The sequence below is a fragment of the Arctopsyche grandis genome, chromosome 3, assembly GCF_051622035.1.
Source record: "Arctopsyche grandis isolate Sample6627 chromosome 3, ASM5162203v2, whole genome shotgun sequence".
NCBI classification, from domain to species: Eukaryota; Metazoa; Arthropoda; class Insecta; order Trichoptera; family Hydropsychidae; genus Arctopsyche; species Arctopsyche grandis.
In genome coordinates, this window is record NC_135357.1 from 14,828,450 (window position 1) to 14,851,307 (window position 22,858).

The following is a 22,858-nucleotide window of genomic DNA, read 5'->3' on the forward strand; positions in this document are numbered from 1 at the left end:
TTTTAATGTCGTAACTATGCAGACGCCATTAGCTTGCTCGATATTGTATCGTTTGTAGACGCCACCCAACGTGTGGTAAGCCTGATTAATTAGCACGTGACGAGCTAGTGAACTTTGCTCGGTTTGCGATATCTCTATGTACTTGCCTTTTATGTCCTAATGAATTCGCATTTTCCTACTTGAGCTTCGTGTACGTCTAGAATTATCCTGCGACGCAAAAACCTTCATAGCAGCCCATGGATAGCATAATATCTCAATGTAGCAGCGACTATATAAGTAATGTCCAATATTACAATCAAATAGTCGAATATTACAATCAAATTTAATTATTTTTCAACATCGAACCATCAGTTTCGATTTAAATTTCTATTGTTGACCATACCGCTCAAAAAGGCAGTTTCAAAATGATCGGAAGACTAGGAAATCAAGCTCAATCTTTTGCTAAATAAAACATAGAAAAGCTTTGTAAAAAATGATTGGATACAAAAAATAAAAGCAAATTTTAATTGTTCATTTTATTTTATTGAACATAAAAATACGACAGTATAATTATGTTTATGCAGCGAGACGAGCTGTAGCTGCGGTTTCTTCCTTGACTCTGTCTTTCTTGAATGTTCCCATGAAGGCAGCCTTGTCGACCGGAGTTTGGAAACGGCCGTGACCGAACTTGGAGGAGGTATCAATGAATTTAAGATTGATCTTCTCCAAGGCAGCTTTCTTGGTGTGCACTCTCAACGACTGAAAAATAAAGAAACAGTGAATATAAATACTTTCAAAGCGAGTAACAAACGAGAAATCGCATGTACAAACCTTTCTGAGGGTGATAACCCTTTTCTTAGGTCCCATACAACATCCCTTGATCATGATGAAGTCGTTGTTGACTTCTCCATAATGAGGGAATCCACCCATGGGTGTGATTGACTTTTCAGAAAGGTCGTATTCAGTGGAGGCGTTGTTCTTCACGATCTTACCATCCTTGGTATGGATACCTAAAAATTATAAAAATCAACATTGAAATTGCAACCAATATGATTAATACACAAATTCAAAAATGATATGCGAATTTACCTTGTCCGATGCGGTAGATCTTCTTGTTCATCTCGGTACGGTGATGGTATCCTTTTTGACCAGCTCTCGCGACGGTGAACGACACTCGAGAAGGATGCCATGCGCCGATACAAGCGACTTTACGGAGACCCTTGTGTGTCTTGCGAGGAAGTTTCTTTGTATGCCAACGGGACGTTACACCTATTAATAGAAAAAAAATTAGTATTATGATATGCATTGTAACTCAAATACAACTTCATAGAAAAATAAGCACCTTTGAATCCTTTTCCTTTGGTAACACCGATGCAATCGATCATCTCATCGGGTGCGAATACATTGCTAACGGCAATGGGTTTTTCAAAGTGCTCCTTGGCCCATTTAACCTTATCTTCGATAGTACCACCGTTCAATTGGATTTCCATAACGTGGGCCTTCTTTTGGCGTTGTTTCAACAACTTCATTTGAGTGTGGGCGATCACACGGATGACGCTGCAGTAGCGAATGATTTTCTTGAAATCCTTTTCGATGGACTTGCGGCCAAGGTCATCCTTCCACTTTTTGCAGGACTTGGTGAAAGCCTTCTTCTTTGATTTATACCTGATCATACACATTCCTTAACGTTACAAAAATCTGTAAACTGAAACGGGGATCGGTCTCATCGTAGAGCGGAGACCGATTTCCCTTCAAGCTAACAGAAAGTTAGCGATACAAAAAAAACTCTCATGCTGCCATTGGAGAGCTGTTACAACCATTATTAAACAACGATACAAAATGTAATTGCAAAATTCAAAAAACCTAAAACGATGAACTCACCAGTTCTTATAGAATCGACGTCTGCAATCTTCGGACAAATGCTCTGCCCATACTGTGCACAGGGATCTAAGACCGTGTGGTGTGTCGATGTATCCGACAACACCTACTACAACCATCGGTGGAGTTTCCAAAATGGTCACAGCCTCTACGATCTCTTTCTTGTTGATTTCTAAAAAGTAAAGATTGTGGTTAAGAACCGCCAAAGGATGCCAAAGTTATAATAAATAGTGATATAAAGAAAATGTGCACAACATGGCCATTCCCCCTGATCACAACCCAATGGGCTACAGGACGAATATGGAATATGTCAGACTGACACCAGCTCCGAGGAGCGGCGAATATAATCTTCGACATTGTGTGCTCTCGGCTGCATTGAGGGCAGCTTCGCACGACTAAGACGATCGAGTCCCAGGTTTCCCCGGGTCTCGTCGTCCGTTTGTCGGAATTGTAAAACAGGATATTTATAACAGGATACTCACTGGAACCAGGTCTGTCGGCTTCTCTGACCACGTGGGACATACCGGCCTTGTAGGCTACGAAGGCAGTCAAATGAACGGGTCTGGTTGGGTCATCCTTGGGGAAGGCCTTCACCTTACCACGATGACGACGGGATCTCTTCTTGGGGTAGAACCCCATAGAGCCATGACGAGGCGCTGAGAACTTGCGATGAGACTGAAATCGATAAAAAAAAAAAGAACCGGTAAATGTAATGCGAAACCAAAACGAGTGCACGTGGGGTATGTTGTAAAAATTTTAGGTTATGAACGTTCATAACATATCGACCGGTTGAGAATCAGGAAATACTGACATTAACACTACCGGAAGTAGCATTGAAAGTGCAACAACTCAAAACAAAAAACGGATGAGAGCTAATCCAAAGGATTCAGACGGATTGAGTTGACAATTGACAGAACGTGGCACCGGTGTCTGTCCCGCTTGAATTAGAACGATTTTATTCATGACGACTACGTTTACACACGTGTGAAGTATTGTAATTATTAAACCAAGGAAGAGCAATGGGGGATGAAGAAAAGATTTAAAACAAATTGATAAAAGGCTACAAAATGAGTACGAAAATGAACTGACGGGGCTAGGTATACACTCACCATGACGCCGAAGGAGAAATGAACGATGAAAGAGTCGGACACTCTTATTTATAACCTAGTAGCGGTAACATGTACGCCAGTACATGCCATTTCGAGTTATGGCGATGAAATAAACCAATCTGACGATACTGACGAATTATTTTCGTGCCTATCTATTTTAAAAGGCCATTTTTGTATTATAATCTTAACTTTACTACGGTATAACAATATTATATATTCATTGGGTAGGTTGTATGTATTTGAAATTAAATCGAATTGATAGTTTCAATTAAGCTTTGTTAATTTTAATTAAATAGATAAAATTATAATCGTTGGCCGTGTTAAAGTCATAAGTCATTTAGATTTCAAACCTAAAAAAATAAGTAGCATGTCCTTTACTCAATAAATTGATTATTTAGTAAAAGAAAAAACACTTAGTACTTGGCAGTGATAGGATCGTTGCCCGTTTTACAATTGAACCATAAAAGTTTAAGTATGAGAATGCTACGATATAAATAATAAGGTGATCATTCCTGTTGGTTTTAACAATATACCATTGTTTTTTGGTTATCTCTCTTGGTAAATCGTGAGATAAAACCGGAACCCTTTTTTATTTATCAAATAGCATCTAATTACACTGAGCAACAAAAAAAAATTACCAGAGCAGAGACTAACCAATCGCTTAATGCTATCTAGAAATCGATATTATTTTATTTTCATAAATAGGCATGAATGATTCTTTCGGTTCGGTGATTGATAGTCAAATGTGAACCGGTCGCTCTAGATAGGTAACACGTGATCACTAAAGAGCGGATAGGGAGCGTGCTTTTTCCAGGAATCAGGGCGTTTTGGGTCTATTTACAAAGATAGAGTGCAAAAAAAAGGTTCATCATAAAAATGAACAATGCACCGCGAACAATAAATAAAGAACGGCACGCTTCCGGTCCTACCTCAAGTGATCGCCCGTTACACTAAAACTGGTCACGAGAAAACTGGTCACACCCGAAAATTGGTCACGAAAAAACTGGTCACACCCAAAAATTAAAAATTGGTCGAATTTTTGGGTGTGACCAGTTTTTTCGTAACTAATTTTCGGGTGTGACCAGTTATAGTGTGACGGGTGATCACGTGTGACCGATCTAGAGCGACCGGTTGTCCTGTGACTGGTTCACATATGACTAGTAGTCCGTTTACCGATTCTTTCATATTGGCACCATTAACACTAGCGATATCTACACCGATATGTACGAAATTTTCCATATCCAGTTCCCATATTGCAACCACAGGTTGCAATATGGGAACTGGATATGGAAAATTTCATACATATCGGTGTAGATATCGTTAGTGTTAACGGTGCCATTCGTTAGCGTATTTAAAATTGAAATATTTGGCAAAAATTACCTGGTTTTAAGTTTGACAAAATGGTCACTTTAGAATATCTTTAATTTCTTATCATTACTAATTATAATATGTAATTTGAAGTCAATTGATGTAAATGCATTATTTAAATAGCCAACTACTCGGGTATTTTTTCTTCTACTTTTTGAGCTTCCAGTGATATTTCGGTTCACTACTAATTAATAGCAATATAAAAGTCATCGTTAATGTGTTATTTGAATCGACTGTAATTTTGTAGTTACATACTTAAGAGGGTTGGACACCAGCACCTTGTTCATACAAACGTATTAGACTTCTCCCTTCCTCAATTATGGTACTAGAAAAATTATTTTTTTATATGCTCTGGATATCTACCATAGGCATGTTTCAATTTTTTTGATTATTTATTTTTTATAGGAGCTAGGACCCACCAAACATATATAAAATCGCCTCATTTTTACACCCACGAAAAGAGTCTAGCATGCTTGGTTAACGGTTTATTTAAAAAAAAATACGAAAATTGAAACACAGAAAATATCTTTCTCATACTGATGATGAAATTTTTTTTTTAAATTTGTCCAGTTTCGGAGGAGAAAACTGGGGAATACGAAACCTCGATTTTGTCGATTTAAAATAAGTATTATCTGGTCGAGGCGCAACTGTCGGATTCACTCAATATGTATATCGAAGAAAGGAACGGCAACAAAATTAAGGTTTCGGGTATTCAGCCCTCTTAATTTCATGGTCGATTAATGGTAGACGTGGGTGTAGAATATAGAATAGCAGCGTGCGCGAGTGTGCGAGTGTGCGAGTCGGCGAAACGGCGAACCGGCGAGTCGACGACTCGACAGGCGGCGACTCTGGCGGGAAGTTGCGGGGCGGCGGGGGGAGGGGCGCAGCCCGACATGACGGCTCCCATGGAGCGCATTCAGCTGCTCGACACTATCGAGAAAGACATCAGCACTTGTCTGCAGAGCGCTGGTCCGTCATTCCCATTCCCATTCCCAACACTACCACCACCACCACCACCACACACTCTATTTACTAAACTGACTCTTCGCTATTTCGTTGACAGGTCAGGCGCTGCTCGAGCTCAGTAAGGAGAAGTCGAGCCAGAAACAGGCCGAGGGTAACACGCACCAGTTCCTCAAGACTTTGGGTCAAGTAGAGACGAAGCTGAGTGAACAAATCAATTATCTCACTCAGGTGTCTACCGGCCAGCCCCACGAAGGCTCCGGTTACGCTTCGCAGAAAGTATTACAAATGGCCTGGCATCGATTGGAACATGTACGTTCGTGGGTTAACGAATTAGACAGATTGAAGACTACACACTTAGCTGCGGCTAATCGTGCCAATGGATCTAAAGTCAACGGCAGCACTGGCGTCACTTCAGCTACAGTCGGGACGACCACTGGATGACATTGAATAAAAATAACTTCATCATAGCTCTACTTTGTACATATATGTAACTAATTATTAAAACTTTCATTGTGATTTTAATCTTTTTTTAAACATTTTAAAGGAAAATTCAATGTCATGTGTCGATAAAAGATATGTGAAACTGATAAATAAATTTCCTCGTTCAAAATACAATTAAAATTTTATTTAACATACCAAAACAATATACATACATAATTATTATCGAATCTTACACCAGCTCTTTATTTTGAACCAGCTATGTATGCATCTACATATGTATTTAAAAGGAACCCTGACAAAACCACGCAGGACAAAAGGAAATGATAACTTTTATTCGGCATTTTTATTTTCTATAACCAATAAAAATAAAAAATTACATACTGTAAAATTAAAGCATACTTAATGGACAGTTTTAATTTTATTTATTGCCTGCCATCCTCAGGTATAACCCAATGCGCAGGCAGTTGTCCAGAGTGCTAATTCTGGAGGAAGCGCCATATATACTCATCCTCGGCTATTGATAAGCAAAATTGAAGAATAAATTGAAATAATGTTGAAAATATGAACGAATTCACACTTCCACCGAATTATAAGCTCGTTAATTACTCACGGGACTAAGCATACCTGCTACATACTAGAGCACTGTGTAATGTACATGAATCAAAAACCACAATAAACTTGAAATGAAATATTTTCAATGTATCGAGGCAATTTAAAGTTAAAATATTATTGTCGTGCATGGCTTTGTCAGGACACCGTTCAAAGAGATGTGTATGACAAAGCAAGATGCGCATCTCTTACATTTTGGGTCTTTTCTGTTGTGACTCGACCAACATGAAGAACAAACATTACACGTATAAATTTTTTTTAATAGGTAAACTCAATCTTTTAATATTAAATGGTGTTACAAATTTAAAATCACTATAAATTTATTATACTCGTACAAATGCAGTTTGTAAATGAAATTTTTTTTAGCATTTATTTAGGTTGTATTTCATCGAAAAAATTGTTTTTTATAATATAATTTATGCTTTGAAGTATAACATTTCTTTCATGTCGAATTTCTTTATCCAACAACTTTTCTAATAGCGTCGATGGTCGTTCTTTATAATATTTCAGTTGTTTTTGGAATGTATTCAAAATTCGATTTGGATCCCTTCTGTTGATTTTTGTTTTGATTTCCGAGTCTTCGATAGGATTCTTTCGCTTTCTTATATTTTTACGATCACGGGTAGTGTTTTTCTTTTCAATTATTTTATTTTCGGACACGATTTCCATTACAGTTGATATTGTATCGGTTTTTTGAATAGCTGCTACTTCTGGTCCACTATCACTATCAATATTGGGAACTATACTTGTTGATTTATTTTCAGGTAAACTTGTATTAGATATATTTGGATTAGAAGTCAATTCGGTAATTTTATTTGATTCTTTTGAAATATGTGAATTTGACACATTATTGAATATAAGATCGTCAGTTTCTTCTTCAGATGATGTTTGATAAGCGACTATTAGGCTATTCAACGCTTTACAAACTGGTGCATTTTCTATTTTATGCAAATTTGTATCCTTTTCCAACCACTCTGCATCTTCAATATCAATATCATCGTTCGGGTGTGGTTCTTCTTCTTCGTGTAATATATCATTACGTTCTATCTCACTCGTTCCTTTAAAAGCCGGTACTCCACAATAAAAGTCTTCAATATCAGATTGAGATGGTTTTACAGGCATGGTGGTAATTTCTGTCTCTACTCTCTTTGGTTTTGGTTTTTTGAAATCTCGTTTAAATTCGTGTCGATTCTTATTGAAAGTGTTTTTAGGACCTCTATTATTCTTAAAATTGAAATCTTAAAATAAATTCAGTAATTAGATTTGTTATAAGTGTCTTACTATATTATATATGTAATAATAATTAAAATTAGGCAATTACCGTTTTTTGACCGATTGTTAAATCTGGATTTTGGTTCTTGTAGTTTTTCACCACGATCTGTACGTTCTTTTTGTTGCACTTTAAGTTTTTCAATATTTTCTTTACTAGGATAATTTTTTTTTCTTTCTTTAATCCATTTGGCGATATCATCGGGTGTTTCTAAATTTTTTAATTTGTTGTATAATCCAGTGCTGTGTTGCATTTGTATATGATTAGTGACAACTTTAGGGTGAGCTATGAACTTGCATCCGTCGATTCCACATTTCTAAAAAAATATTTACACAATTTAAAATCGGATTAAATTATAAATGACAAAACTATATCAAACCATAAAATATAATTATTCGAAACAACGATGGAATAATCTGTAATTATCCGTACTTGATGTTCCGATATATGACTATCGAGCAATTGTGAAGTTTTGAATCCTCTGTCGCACGTCTCACAAAAGTGTTCAAAGTTATCCTGGACTCTACCCGTTTGATTCGACATGCTTTGATTTTGAAAATTATATGGATTTGTATTTTGGAAATGAGCTGGTTTCGTCCTCGGTCGCCATTTGTTCTCATTAAACACTATTGGCGGTTTCGAGGAATCGAAATTATTTATTTGGTTCGGTACGATCCCCGAAAATCGGTTTTGTTGATTGTTAAACATTTTTCCTTGTGTTTAGTATGTCAGCACGTCCAATCAAAACATAACCTCCCATCCAATTGTCAAAAGTGAATATTGGTCACCAACGATAGAAATACGTCCAGGTCTAAATAAAATAAGAGTGAAGTTTGTAGGCATATAGTACAACTGAAATGATCTCATCAGGTCACTGCGACACATGTCCAGGAAAGTCATTAACGCATGGCACACGCTCGCCTCGTCAAAAGGTCGACACGTGTTTCTATACACGTGTCTTGGAAACAAAGGAAGAACTCACTGAACCCGTAAAAACCACGAACTACGTCCAGGCGTATGAACCCATAAAACCACGCTCGCGAGTACCAAGAACAAAAGATGTGCACACGACACACTTCAACCCAAAACGTTTATAAAGCAACGCAGCAACCTCCACCGGCAGAGTGAGCCTCTGAAGTTCAAACAGATCACTTCTCCGAAGAAACCTCTTCGTACATACAATAAGAAGAAGCTTTAAATGTTGAAAAGGTGTAGAAATAGACAACATGGCTACTGTTGAAATATCGTATATTGTATTCCTTTAAATAGATCAGTTGTTTTATTTTAATAAATTACTAACAAAATAATCTGTTAACATAGTGAAATTTTGCGTTCTGATTAATAAAGATTTTAACCTGACATTCATGGTTCTGGTCTTTTGGTTAATGGCAGGACTGTGTTAAAGTTGTTAAAAAATACAAAACATATTTCCACAATCCAATTCCGGCTTGAAATTTAAAAATAGATTTTATCCCCATTTCGTTAATTTAATAATATCTCTGGAGCGTTAATAGAGAATGTTGTATATATAATGAGCTGATGTACGCCCGGGTTACACGAGCTGAATGGATAAGACCAGCACCGCGCCTGCGCCGAGTACTAGGGCCGGATGAATTCTAGCCGGTGGATTCATCCGGCCCGTCTGAAACATTGCATACCCATCCATACAACACAGGGCCTAGTACTCGGTGCAGACACGATGCCGGTGTAATTCATCCTGCACAGCAATACTCTATTTTGTGTTAAAGACCGCAAAATCCAAAGAACTGCAAAAATCCTGCATTTTTTAAACGATCATGAACCAACAAAAATCATTATCATATTCGAATTCAGTGGGTCAAATTAAGTAAAGATTGGTTAAGCTCTGCTCTGGTAACTCAAAAACGTGATTTTTTGTTGCTCAGTGTAAGTAAACTTTCTTATTTCAATATATATTTTTATTTTTGGCTATATACAAGAATGAAATGTACGCAATTAACAAATATCAGATATCTCTTCAATTTTAATTAAACATGATAAAAACACAAATATAGAAACACTGTGTCTCAGTTCTGTACATATTGTATCTTGTTGAATCACTCTTAGTAATAGTAATAGTCTAATAGAGTTGTTTGAATTTTCGACGACTCCGACTTCATCCAAAAGCCTCAACTTTACAGCCTTAATTATTGCATATGAATGTCTGATCAGGTTATTTTTAATAATCATAAATTTCATTCAATATTTAATACACTGCGTATGTAAAAATAATATGGCTCGTCAACTGTGCTAAGATTGCTAACTACTGAATTTTAATTTGAAATAGAATGAGAACTTTGTGATATTACCTTTCATGTTTCCTTCGATTGGCGTGAGACTTACATAGAGACTTACATAGAGGCAACCCTCCTATAATGCGCTTGATCTGTTTCGCAAGAAAATGGGAAAAAGAAAGAAGGGAAAGAAAAATAATTGAATTTATAAAAAAATATACATAAATGATTTTATGCATTTTCTCTTATTTTTAAAATTTTGTTTTTTTTTCTTTACATTACTCATGCCTTTGTTCCAAATTACAGGTATGTCAATTGGAGGTTCTGAGGTGGGTACCTCCTTAGATTTAGTCAGGCCAGGAACTTTTGCCATTTGAAATAATATGAATTTTAATCAAATCGATTATTCGTTACTAAAGGTTTAGGCAGCAGAAACCACAACAAGTTTTAATGTGCATAAAAGCTGCTTCCAAAAAATTGGTTTTTTAAAAAACAACTACAAACTCTTTAGCTTTTGTCTCGTTTCGGGAAAAGTCGAAATGACGTTTCTGCCGAATAAAATCGAAACATACATCATGGGGGGGAATTGACTATATATTATTTTAAACCTAGTAGACTAGTATCGCATGATGAGTGGTCCGCATTGAATAGAGATATAGAGCCGGAAAGAAAATAGAGGTACGTATGTATATTAATGAATCTAGAAAATCGTCAAGGAATGAGGGGCATTAAAATTGAAAATATAATAATTTTTTGTATATATACATTTTTGAAAGATAAAAATGAAGATTTTGGAAAAATTTAAATATACGTATGTACATATATATATATATATATATATATATATATATATATATATATATATATATATATATATATATATATATATATATATATATATATATATATATATATATATATATATGAAATGAAATTCGTCGAAGGGGGCGGGAGGCATGGCTCCCTTGGATTCGCCTATGGATACGTAAGTATGTAAACTAGAAGTGACGGTGCTGGCAGTTGCAAATCGGTGTTTGTCAGTTGGCAGTAGTGTGGGCGCGCCTCGTCTACATTCAGTGTAGGAGTGGGCGCCGCGGTCGCACGACGTTCGTACCGCTCCGTCTGACAAACGACATTCGACACCAACAGCCGACAGCGCCAGCCGCCAGCCGCCAGCCGCCAGCCGCCAGCCGTCACTCTCCCCTTCGCCACCACCTTCAACTTGAACGCAACTGCTCATCACACTCTACCGACATGGTGAGATCTCACACCCTTTCTATTGCCATTATGTACACTACTATTTGACACCACACCGCACCGCACCGCAACGCAACGCAACGGGGCGCCGCCCACGCCGCTCGCCGTTTGTCGTTTGCCGTTCGCCGTTCGCCGGAAGCCGCGCTCTTCGCTCGTGACAAACGGACAACGATGTCTCGTCAAGAGTCGCGTCTCGGGAGTCGCCATGTGACCGTGTGAGTCGGAAGCCGGCGACCGGCGACCGGCGAACGACGACCGGCACCCGGCGAATCGTGACGAGATGAGGTGCACGCGATTTTCGCCTCCTCCGGGAACAGAACGGCGTCGTTAGGTGCGATATTCGTTCGGAGGAGGGCGTGGAGTCGGACGCGCGGTGTTGCCAACACCGGCCGGTGTATTTCGGTAAAAAGCCGCAACGCGCCATCCTATCGACAACCTTTTTTTCTTTTCTCTCTACGAGCATTTTAACCTACGTTCTTTCACTTTGTGCATTTTCTGCAATCGATTCACCACCATGACACGACATGTCGTCAACTGAATGTTCAAAACTTCGCTTTATCGAATTTGTGCAATCGCCGTTGGTCAACGACTATGGGTCATATTGTGCAAATTTCACGACCGATGACTCGACCATAAGTCACATTACAATCAAGCTATCGCAGTCGTGAACTATGATAATTATACATTTAATTACTTCCGTCGTATTACTCATACTATAAGGTTGTCTGTTCCCTGTATATACTCACAAAGAAAAATCTTTGGGTTGATATTTTCATAACCAGACTTCGGCGCTCGGGTTCTATTTCCCAAGAAAGAGGATTTATTATTATTGTCCTACAAAGATAGAGCCAAAACGAAAGGTTGACAATAAAAATTGACAATAGTTAACCTATTTTTTTGGGCAAAAGCACTCTGGCTCCGATCCTTACTCATACCTAGAGGTAGGATAGTCACAGTGCTATCCATTGTTCGGCAAACCTTTAACAATGAATTTACAACCTTTGAACAATACACGGCCCCCTCAGACTCCGGTGACTATGAGTCATAACTTACTGAAATTTGCTACAAATATTAGTCATACAGACGATTTACGAATACATGTGCCTTGCTGACGTGTCAGAATGACTACGTATATTTATTTTATCGCCTCTTTCTAGCAAATTAATGAAATATTCTAATATATAAATGACGTATGTATTATACTAGTCAATTTAAAAACTCCAATTGAATGTTATTTTAAAGACATCCCACTTACATCCAGATATTCGCGGACAATTTGTTTTTGCCCACAAAAAATAATTAATAATACAAAGCAAAAGAGCAAAAAAATGTAGTAATTGACAATAGTGAACCGTTTCTTATGGACAAAAGAAACTTGTCCGCCGATCTCTGCTTTTATCAAATCAAATATGAATCTCAAAAAAAAATTTATATCGAAAGTTCCCGTTACAATTTCGAATTTTTATTACTAATGTTAAAAATAATCAGTAGTAATCATGTCGTGGTTTTATTTTTATAAAAATGCCAACGTATTTGCAACGAGTCACATCCGTACGGTAATTACCGAACGATAAGATTGTGTGCCTACTGTTCTACAAGTGAGCATTCGATACTTAAAAAATCTTATTAAATTTTTTTTTAATAATATAGAAAAAAAATCATGTCAACAACGATTGTTTGTGTTTGTTTTGCTTGAATTTTCTCCGCACATGGAAGAAAGTAAATATTCATATGTAGTTGCGATCGATCGGTTTGCATGTAAAATTAGTCGCGGTTATATTCACGTAGCGAGAAATAATGTTTTTAAAAAAATATAATAATATAAGGCGACCCGATTGAATGAATTTTGATGAATCACCAAGGTATTTACATATTTCATCCATGATGTAAATTTTTCTTTAAAAAAAAAATCTTATTTTAATCAGTCATTTCTAAGAAATTAAAATTTTTTTAAATGTTTTTATTTTATTTTTTTAAATTTGTCAATGATTTTTTAACAATGTTGATGATATTATGTACCGATGGTTATGAACTGCTGCATGTCCGCCCGGTGAATCACGACCGGCTGTGAATGTCGGTTTTTTTTGTTGAACGCAACTACACTTCACCAAATTGTTGCAATTATTTTTACACACAGACACCGGTCATTATATATTATTTCGCCTACTTTTGCCATTTACAACAATAAATATCGTTTAAATTATTGTTAAATTAAATCTTTAGTTTTTTTTCTTACAATCATATATCACCATTATTCGATTGAACGATATATTTATTTTTTGCGAACATCAATTTGACAGTTATTATGACGTTTGAAATGTACACACATGGCCGTCCTCCAATATAAGCAAATCGCTCCGAGAATAATGCGCTCGTACAGAATATGTGTGAATCATAATGTGATCAATTTACATTGTTTATTCACATGTAACTTGCACTGTGTGTAATTTTCTATCGGATTTATTTTATATTGCAATACAACATGCCGATTGAAGACCCCTGACCGCGAATTCGCGTGAGCAATGCGCTACCATATATGGACATGGCCGTTATCTTATCACCGAAAGTCACATACGTCGTCAACTTTTAAGCGTTTTCATGAATTTGCTCGCTTACACGAAGTTGCTCGTCACAAATGCGGGTTGGTTCCGTCAGGCGAAAATTGCGTCTATTCTTGTCGAACACGCTCGCTTTCACGACCCACCGCGTGGCTCATTCGAAGGGGGGGGGGGGGACGAATTTTTAACAAGATCCTTTCAAACACTACAAGGGGATGTATCACTGGTGGGTAGCAAATACAAACTACCCCAATTCGTGTGCGAAGAGGGGGGTTGGAAATGACCGGTTTTCACTTCCGCGACGTGTGTGTGTGTGTGTTCGGATAACCGCGTCAGCTGGATGCATTGTATACACATGGGTGTGTGCGAATAATCAATGGGGAGATTTTTCGCGTGACGCCACTGTGCGTCATAATTATTTTAATTTGTTCGAATGGAATGGAATGGTCAGTGTCGTGGGCGAGGAGATCATCGTCCACCTGTTTCGTCTGCGAGTTTCGCCTCTGGGGCTGCGGGGGTTGGGTTGGGTTGGGTGGGGTGCAGTCCTCCCCCTCACCCCCAGTTGCATCCCTCCTCCCCCGCCACCCCTCCCCCTCCCCTTAGAGTCTAAAGGGGGGGTTTCGGTGCGCAGTCTCGTCGGCGTCGTTCGCTCGCGCCTTATATGGAAGTTTGTGAACCGCCAGACTCGACTCCACTCCACTCCATTCCACTCACCGAGAGAGTGAGAGGGAGAGGAAGACAGAGAGAAAGAGAGAGCTGAAAGGGGTCGCCAACCGACGACGACATGTCTCTGCGCCAAATTATTGTTTAATCTGTTCAATTCCAGTGTAGGTATAGATTTGCATCGACTCGTCCCACGTCCCACTAGCGCGTACGATCGCAATGGTAAATTTGTACTACGACTGGCCGTGTGTGTATGTGATGTCGATGAAAAGTAAACTCACGTGCGTAAAACGTTTCGTTATGTTAATTTATTATAGAATTCGGTATGCTCGTTGGTTATCGTTGTGTTTGAAACAAGCTCATTCGGGATCGACTCGGACTCATTCGGCTGATTTTCGAATGTCTCAGTAGTTTTAAATTTTTTAGATTAAGATATTATGAAAATTTTAAGATAATCCCTATCTGGTACGCCAAGTAGAATCAAAGGCGCCGTATATTGAAAATAAAAAATAATAATTTTGTATAAAACATTCGAATACACAGATTTGAGATCTCTAGTCGTGGTACCGTGGAGTTGTACCAAAGTTTACCGACTCTGACTTTATTTTGTGGAATTTAAGGACTACATATCAATTATATAATTCAAAAGCTTAAAAAAAATAGCGATTTTCAAAATCGGATGTGACCAACCCCTGACTTTATCTATGTATTCGAGGAATATTAAAAGGTTAAAAAACAAAATTTGATATTGAACCCCGTACATACAGATTATGAAGTACTAATAACTATGACAGCATTTTCGATACAAATTGAGCGTTGTCGGATTTTGTTCAAATTTTTTTTATTAATTAATATCAATAACAGTATTATACACAATAAATATCAAGAAGATTAAAATAATTTAAAAGGTCAAAATAAAATAATGCAATATTAAAAAAAAAAGAAAATTATTAAAAATTGACAAGCAACGCAATTTATTGAATTATTGGTAATGAAATAGGTATAAATAAAAAAGTACGTACATTAATTGTGTATGTGTATGTATTTCATACACAAATAAATTAATGTTAAAAATGAGAATGAAATAAAAAGTATGAGACGTTGGAAACAATCGGTTTTGTTAAATTTGTAAGTCCACTAACTTAAATTTAATAATTTATTTGTAAAAATCATGATTTTGAATTAAATTTATAAATAGGTGTTTTGATTGATGTTTTGTGGCCAACACCTATTGTTTCCTCCGTCAAATACTTCTCATTTATGCAATATTTTGCATTAGTTTATTTGTGTATGAAATTCATACATACATACACTGTTAATCTACTTTTTATTTATACCTAATTCATTATCAATAATTCAATAAATTGGGTTCCACTTCAATTTTTAATATATTTTTTTTAATTCCTTTAGTTTTTTATATATTGTAAATCGCTATAATTTTAATTACTAACAATTTTATACGTTGGCAAGATAAGTCGATCTCACTAAAATCGTTCAAGTTGGAGTCAGAGTCGGTAAATTTTGTATCTTTTTATTTATGAATACATACTTGAAAGTAATAAAATGTCAAATATCGGCCCTCTTTAATTTTTAACCCAAACATGAGAAAAAGATAAAAAAAAATCAATAGAAACCGTTTCAGATTGCATAAATTGATTGGGCGAGTCACTCGTCGCCAATGTATGCAGCGTCGTATAATTCCGTTTTGTTCGAATCAGGATTATATTACTTTTGATTTTATTTTATTATTTTTATGAGTCGGCCGATAAACTTTACGTACACATATATTGTGACACTCCTTCCGTTTGAATCGGCCCGCTTAAGCGCGACTGGGAGCGTTCACCCCTCCGATGATTAATTAGTCATGGCGATAATGTCTCGCCGCAAACGGTCAGCGATGATTATTGTTCACCATTAAGATCGCATTAGGGCTTTGAATATTAAACGAAAACGTTCACAACAATCGCCATATCGATTTTGTGCGGCTGGCTTACTGGCTGGCTCGTCGAGACGGCGTGGGTCATGTTCGACGCCAAGGACGCGTCTCGTCGAGCTGATGACGGAAGCTCGTCCTTGGATCGTCGAGCTCGTTAGCTGGAGTTGAGTGTCCGTTGGATTCGGATCCAAACTCCCGTTACGACGCGCTCGACTACCAGAACCGCAACACTCGTTTCGCACTTGCCATTTTACCACTCACACACACACACACACACACACACACACACACACACGAGTCGATGGATTGTCATCGTCATCGGCGATTACGAATGATGTGTAACGTTCGATGCGTGTGTCTTCGTATTTCGTCGTCTCGGTGGAATGTTTCGTTTGATTTTATTTTTTAATGATTAAATAAATGTATGCAATTAAAATTTATAAGCGTGTCAACCGTTAATCGCCGGATTATGCATTGATAAATTCTAATGTATGCGCGCGAGCATCGCACGAACATTCTTTGCCCGAAACTCGCCAATTACAACCTAATTGTGTGAGAGAAAAATATGTCTGTCTGTTGTGCAGGGGTCGTCAAGCGTTGTGTTGATTGTTTGCGACGACTGCTTCGGGTTTCGATTTTGTTTGTTTCCATACTATAAAAGTATACACAAGCTTGCTGGTTTTTTTTTTGTTTATTATTTTTGAATTTTTCTAACCCAAACTAACATGCATGATGGTTTTTATCGGTATTAATAACTAGACTACGGATACAGACCGTGCTTTTTACAGGAATCGGGGGCGGTTTGGCTCTATTTATATAGCTAGAGTAAAAAAAAAAGGTTGGGCGAACCGTTAACAAAGCATTTACAACAATTGAACAATAAACGGCGCGCTGTGGGTCCGGCCACTATTAATAACACTTGTCGCACTGTGATGGATAGCGAGTGACCAGGGCTTATATTTTATTTCTCCATATATACTGCATGAATGCATGATCTTCATCTTCATATTTTGTGTATTCCTCGTCAAAACGTAGGCGTACACGTGTTTTACATATGCGAGAGGGGGAATTCAGTACGCGCCGCGCTCAACGGTCAGTGTGAGAATGATATCTGCCTTAAAAAGGCTCTGTGCCGTTTTTTTTTCCATTTTTTGCACTTATTTTATATTATTCGACGTTTATTAATACACGATAAAAAGATTTTTATAGCTAATTACAATAATTACACTCGCAGATTTTACATTATTACAACTTACAACTCATTTTTAATTGAGGCAGTGGCTAGCAGTAGCCGAAAAAAATCTATTCGTACTATACAGCAGTACATGTCACCGAAACGGTTACACGACAATTGGTGCAAGTCCAAAAGGTTCAACGACAAAATGTTCACGCGACAAAATGTCCACGGAAATAATGTTCAAGCGACAAAATGTTCAAAAACCCAAAATTTTTAAAGTTAATTATAAATTATTATTATTTTTCAATTTAAATAAGTAAATTTTGGATACGGTTGAGAACACCTGTCATTTACACTAATTTAATAACTAGAGGTAGGATAGCCAAGGTGCGGCTCATTGTTCCATTGTTGTAAATCCTTTGTAAAAAAGGTTCGGCAAACCTTTAACGATGCATTTACAACCTTTGAACAATACGCAGCACCTTCTGGGTCCGGTGACTATTAATAACGCCCGCTTTGTATACGATAAAAAGTAAATTATTCATTTGAAATAAAGAAAATTTTGGAGACGGTTGAGAAGCCCTGCCATATAAACTAATTCAATGTAATCTGCAGTTCATACGTTTAGAAAGTTTTTTTTTCAATTTAAATAAATAAATATTGGATACGGCTAAAAACCCCTAACATTTAAACTAATTCAATGAGATCTTAAAATGATATTCAATGAGTCACAATGACATTCGTTTAAAATGTAATTCTTCAATTTAAATAAGAATATGTTGGTGCGTTTAGAACACCTGTAATTTATACTAATTTAATAACATCCGCGATCTATACGATAAAAAGTACCATATACATCGATAAATATAATACAATAAAAAGTTACTTTTTCCATTAAAATAGGAAAATTTAGGATTTTTGAACATTTTATCGCTTGAACATTATTTCCATGGACATTTTGTCGTGGGTACATTTTGTCAGTGCACTAATTTTCGGATACATTTTGTCGTTGAACCTTTTGGACTTGCACCAATTGTCGCGTCCCCCACCGAAACGTATCAATCAGACCCGGCTTTCCTCGGCCACTAGAAATATTCACTCATGACGTGGCGAGTGCACTCGCACTAACAAAAATAGTGACATATATATTTTAATATTTTCGGACACACCATACTGCGTCGTATCATCGCGCTATGTCATGTTTATGTAATCCGATTTTACCTAGCACTCGTCCAAAACAAGTATGAATGAACGTGCCGAAAACGGACGGCGCTGTATAGTATGAATAGAAGTAGTCTTTTCCGTGTAGCTTTGTGCCGAGCTGTTGACGTGCAGTGCTGGAAAAAACTAACCTAAAATCAGAGAAATGTAATAAATTATTACATTTCTCTGATGTTAGGTTAGTTTACTTAAAGCCACATCTACTATTATTACTAATAATAGTAGAAGTGGCTTTAGGCGTCACAGTGTTGTAAGATTGCGGTATGGCTATTGCCATACTTAATTAGTTACCACCACAGTCGTGTGTGGTGTTTAGTGTTTGACGGTATGTCTGATAAACATTTGTTCATTTCACTCACCAGATGGGGAAGTGCATCGTTAAAAGTTGCACAATGCACACCAAACACGACTAATTAAGTATGGCGACAGCCATACCAAAATTTCCACTTTTAGTATTAACAGTAGATATTACGTAGTATTATTAACAGTAGATATTAAGTGGTATTATTAACAGTAGCAATTAAGTACAATTGTTCTATGGGAAATTTAACACTATTCCTGGTGAAGGTCTAACATTTTTCTTATTATTGTATTTTGTAAATCTAACCCCGATCAGGTACATAATACGCTTCCATTTATTCACCCCTCTTTGCACAATTGCAATCATGGGGCTTGCGCTTTGGAAGGACATGGTTTTTAATGGATGTTTATTTGCAGATTTAGGTGTTGCATGATATTAAAGTTCATTCAAGATATATTTGCCAAGACTAACACACACACACACACTCACTCATCTGTTCCTCTGCGAACTGAAATAATTATTCATTTTAATTTGTAGTAGTACGTACGGCTTTAGCTTGTCTCAACTTATTTTGTGTGAACTTTATTTATAAGCATGACAAAATCTCCTATGTATTTCTTTTGATGGGGTAGCTGTGGTACTTGCACATATTATTATATATTAACCCGTTTCGATGGATTCACACCGTGTTGTTGTATATATAAATTGTATAATACGTATATGTTTAGTCACGCTCGACTTTCGACCACGTAACCGTGCTTTTTCTTGTCTTGTTACTTTATTTTTTTTTTCTTATCAGATGCACTCACGCAGGTTGATCATTTTTTCGTTGAACAATGTGGTGTGATTCGCGAATGACTCACCTGACGTTCGCTTTTCTGATCTAAACCGTAACTAAACGTATAGGATTGAGGCCGTGACTTGCGAAATTTGCTGTAATAATATATTTTTTTTAGACTTGCATATGATATCGATATCATTTTTTTTCGGCCCGCATATCTATCTGGTTATTTGCTCGTTTTAATAAAGGCCGATATCTGTTTTTTCGACGTACCGTTTTAGTGTTCGTGTTGGGTCAGATTTTATTAGATTTTGCCAATGGAAAGTTTGGCACGGGACGATTACCTCAATTTTTGACTTATATCTCACGTATTCTGATCTTCCGGGAAGGAGTCTGGTGGCGCTTGGTCAAGTCGCTCTCGTCTGCTCTTATTTCTGGTTGATTTGTACGGCGCGGGGGCGCAGCCGAAATAGACATAGTTTTATTTTAGAACTGAAATTCTTGCGCGATACTTCTACTACTGCTTCTGCTGCTGTGTTACCCACTGCTGAGTTAAAAACCCACATTTGTGCGACAACTGTTCCCCATACGTCGACGCAGAAGATCAACTTTTTATGTCTGGCGTGCGGAAAGCATAATGGAGTCGTAAGACTCATCTTTACGACGATAAATCCAACGACGAAAAGCAATTAAACGATAAACATATCTCATAACAAAAAAAAATCGTATTCTATTGATTTTCTGCTAATTTTAAATGTAAACAGTATAATAATAACCATTCGAATGATTTTAATAGACCTGATGTACTTTTCGACCCCATGTCTATACATATCGTGTGCTACGCAGCGATTCCGAAACTTTTCCAACGTCTATGCGTTGATTTGAACCACGTGTTGGTTTCGAAAGCAATATGCAGCAGGCATCGGTGTATAGCTGTGGCTGAAATCTGATCCAGCTTGGTCAGCTGCATTGGCTCGTTGCATTACAGCAAAGCGAGTTCCAATTGGCAAGTGTCGAAGGTCGCTGGAGCGTAGGCGACCCACCTCAATTGTGGAATCGCTGGTCGGTTTCCCAAATTGTAAACCCAAAGGTATCGCATCGAGTCATCTTAATGTCAAGGTCATCTTATGTTTCCCACAAATTCGTTATCACAACTGATGAATGCTGTGCATGCCCGAGCACATGCACATGTCGGTGAGATGTCCTTTTTCGGACGCAATTTGTGATCAAATTTCCAACCTTGACCAGATTCTTTCATTGTACTCAAATGAAAAGTTGTCTATCGCAGATTTATAACCCGTTGAACTCGTGTTGCGAGCACATTTCGAACCTCCAAATCAGTAATTTTGAGATTTGATAATCGAAAATAATCTTATTGTCTTTGGTATTTCGTGTTGTTGTAAATTTTCCATAATATTTTGTGTAAATGTGGCTTTACTTTTTATATAATAGAAACAACACTTTAAAATTTTGTGATATTTAGCTTATTTTATAATAAATGTTGATAAACCGTCAGTGTTCATGTTGATTTATGTAATCTGTTGAATGTTAGGTAGGGCAACGAAATGAAAATAAGCAAAGAAATCTTGCCAACAGCTAATGACCGACGTTGAAATTTTATTTTTATCTACCGAACTTAGCATATGATTTTAATTTATATTTTAATTTTTCAGGCGTCAGGAGTAACCGTGTCGGATATTTGCAAGACTACATATGAAGAAATTAAAAAGGACAAGAAGCACCGTTATGTGGTGTTCTATATCCGCGATGAGAAACAAATAGACGTTGAAGTGGTAGGCAGTCGCAATGCCCAGTATGATGAGTTCCTGGAGGACTTACAGAAGGGAGGTACCGGCGAGTGCAGGTTAGACTATGAGTTTTTCTTGTATTGGTATTTAAAATCTATAGGTATGGTGGTTACTATAACTTTGTTATTAATGTATTATAGGTATGGGTTGTTCGACTTTGAATACATGCATCAATGTCAAGGTACAACGGAAAGCTCCAAGAAGCAAAAATTATTCCTAATGTCATGGTGCCCTGATACTGCCAAAGTCAAAAAGAAGATGTTGTACTCTAGGTATGCTGTCCTTTCAATTTAGTCTCGTATGGGATTTTTTTTCTTTTAGAATATTTTATTTAAATTGATTCATTTGATATTTCAGTTCATTCGACGCCCTGAAGAAGTCGTTGGTGGGTGTGCAAAAGTACATTCAGGCTACTGATCTTTCAGAAGCTTCACAGGATGCTGTAGAGGAGAAGCTTCGCGCGACTGACCGCCAATAGTTCCCAATGGCTGCCAACCGAACACTTGTCCAAGCAGCGGGTTCACTGTACCAGTACACTTAATCACCCGGCTGTTTATTTAATTTTGCTATCGTATATATATGGGGCTATTGTATTATTTAGATTATGTTTTTATAACTATATTAAGTGACCTGCAACAGTAAGGAAGTACTATATGTATCAAAGAGATAAATTTCTTTTTCTCTCTGTTTAAGAACGTTTCTTTTTTTTATTATTTATTTACGCCTTTGTATGCTGTTAAACTAAAAACAATCCAAATATATAATAATATCTACGAAACTTTTGTATGTTATACATATAATATAATAAAATATAATTTAATATTAAAATTGAATAATCTAAAATTGTGAATTGTGAGTATACTTTTTTTCATAGTGCATAAGTTGCAGTTTTAAGTTTATTGTCCTATGCTCAAATAAATTTTCGTGAGCCCCCTCTCACCTTCTACCCCCCCCCCCTGCCTCCCTAACATATAAAAGGATTAAAAATTGTTGGTCGGTTTCGAGCAGTATTCATTGATATTATATACGAAATGCATTGTATTATTGTCACTATCCATATTTAAACTTTGTACATGTACAGAGCGCATTTGTAATTTATGAATGAAATAATAACACAAAACTACAGACCTGCTGTTTTCATCACAAAATATACACACACATTTATGTCAATTATCCCAATACCGAAAAAGAGCAACCTCCTGGCTCGCATCTCATCCACAACACCAATTTGAACAAAATGGTACATATGTATATAGATCTGCGATTCTCTGTACGATTTCCATT

The 22,858-nt window shown here is 37.0% G+C and overlaps 4 protein-coding genes across 4 annotated transcripts; 2 read left to right on the forward strand and 2 right to left on the reverse strand.

Moving 5' to 3' along the window:
- Window positions 1-440: 440 nt before the first annotated feature.
- Window positions 441-3,076, reverse strand: RpL3 (ribosomal protein L3). The gene is made up of 7 exons (XM_077446878.1): window positions 2,967-3,076; window positions 2,340-2,532; window positions 1,861-2,029; window positions 1,322-1,644; window positions 1,069-1,248; window positions 811-989; window positions 441-738 (listed from the first exon to the last, which is right to left on the reverse strand). The coding sequence occupies exons 1-7, from the start codon at window positions 2,967-2,969 to the stop codon at window positions 556-558; spliced, it is 1,230 nt and encodes a 409-aa protein (XP_077303004.1). The 5' UTR covers window positions 2,970-3,076; the 3' UTR covers window positions 441-555.
- Window positions 3,077-5,082: 2,006 nt separating this feature from the next.
- MED11 (mediator complex subunit 11) lies at window positions 5,083-6,149 on the forward strand. Its single transcript, XM_077446880.1, has 2 exons — window positions 5,083-5,303; window positions 5,398-6,149. The coding sequence occupies exons 1-2, from the start codon at window positions 5,228-5,230 to the stop codon at window positions 5,739-5,741; spliced, it is 420 nt and encodes a 139-aa protein (XP_077303006.1). The 5' UTR covers window positions 5,083-5,227; the 3' UTR covers window positions 5,742-6,149.
- On the reverse strand, window positions 5,893-8,439 carry Nufip (nuclear FMR1 interacting protein 1). The gene is made up of 3 exons (XM_077446879.1): window positions 8,053-8,439; window positions 7,672-7,936; window positions 5,893-7,588 (listed from the first exon to the last, which is right to left on the reverse strand). Exons 1-3 carry the CDS (start codon window positions 8,326-8,328, stop codon window positions 6,720-6,722), a joined length of 1,410 nt encoding a protein of 469 aa, XP_077303005.1. The 5' UTR covers window positions 8,329-8,439; the 3' UTR covers window positions 5,893-6,719.
- A 2,457-nt stretch (window positions 8,440-10,896) lies between these two features.
- On the forward strand, window positions 10,897-22,722 carry tsr (Cofilin/actin-depolymerizing factor homolog tsr). Its single transcript, XM_077446887.1, has 4 exons — window positions 10,897-11,129; window positions 21,440-21,630; window positions 21,715-21,846; window positions 21,932-22,722. Exons 1-4 carry the CDS (start codon window positions 11,127-11,129, stop codon window positions 22,050-22,052), a joined length of 447 nt encoding a protein of 148 aa, XP_077303013.1. The 5' UTR covers window positions 10,897-11,126; the 3' UTR covers window positions 22,053-22,722.
- Window positions 22,723-22,858: the final 136 nt, after the last annotated feature.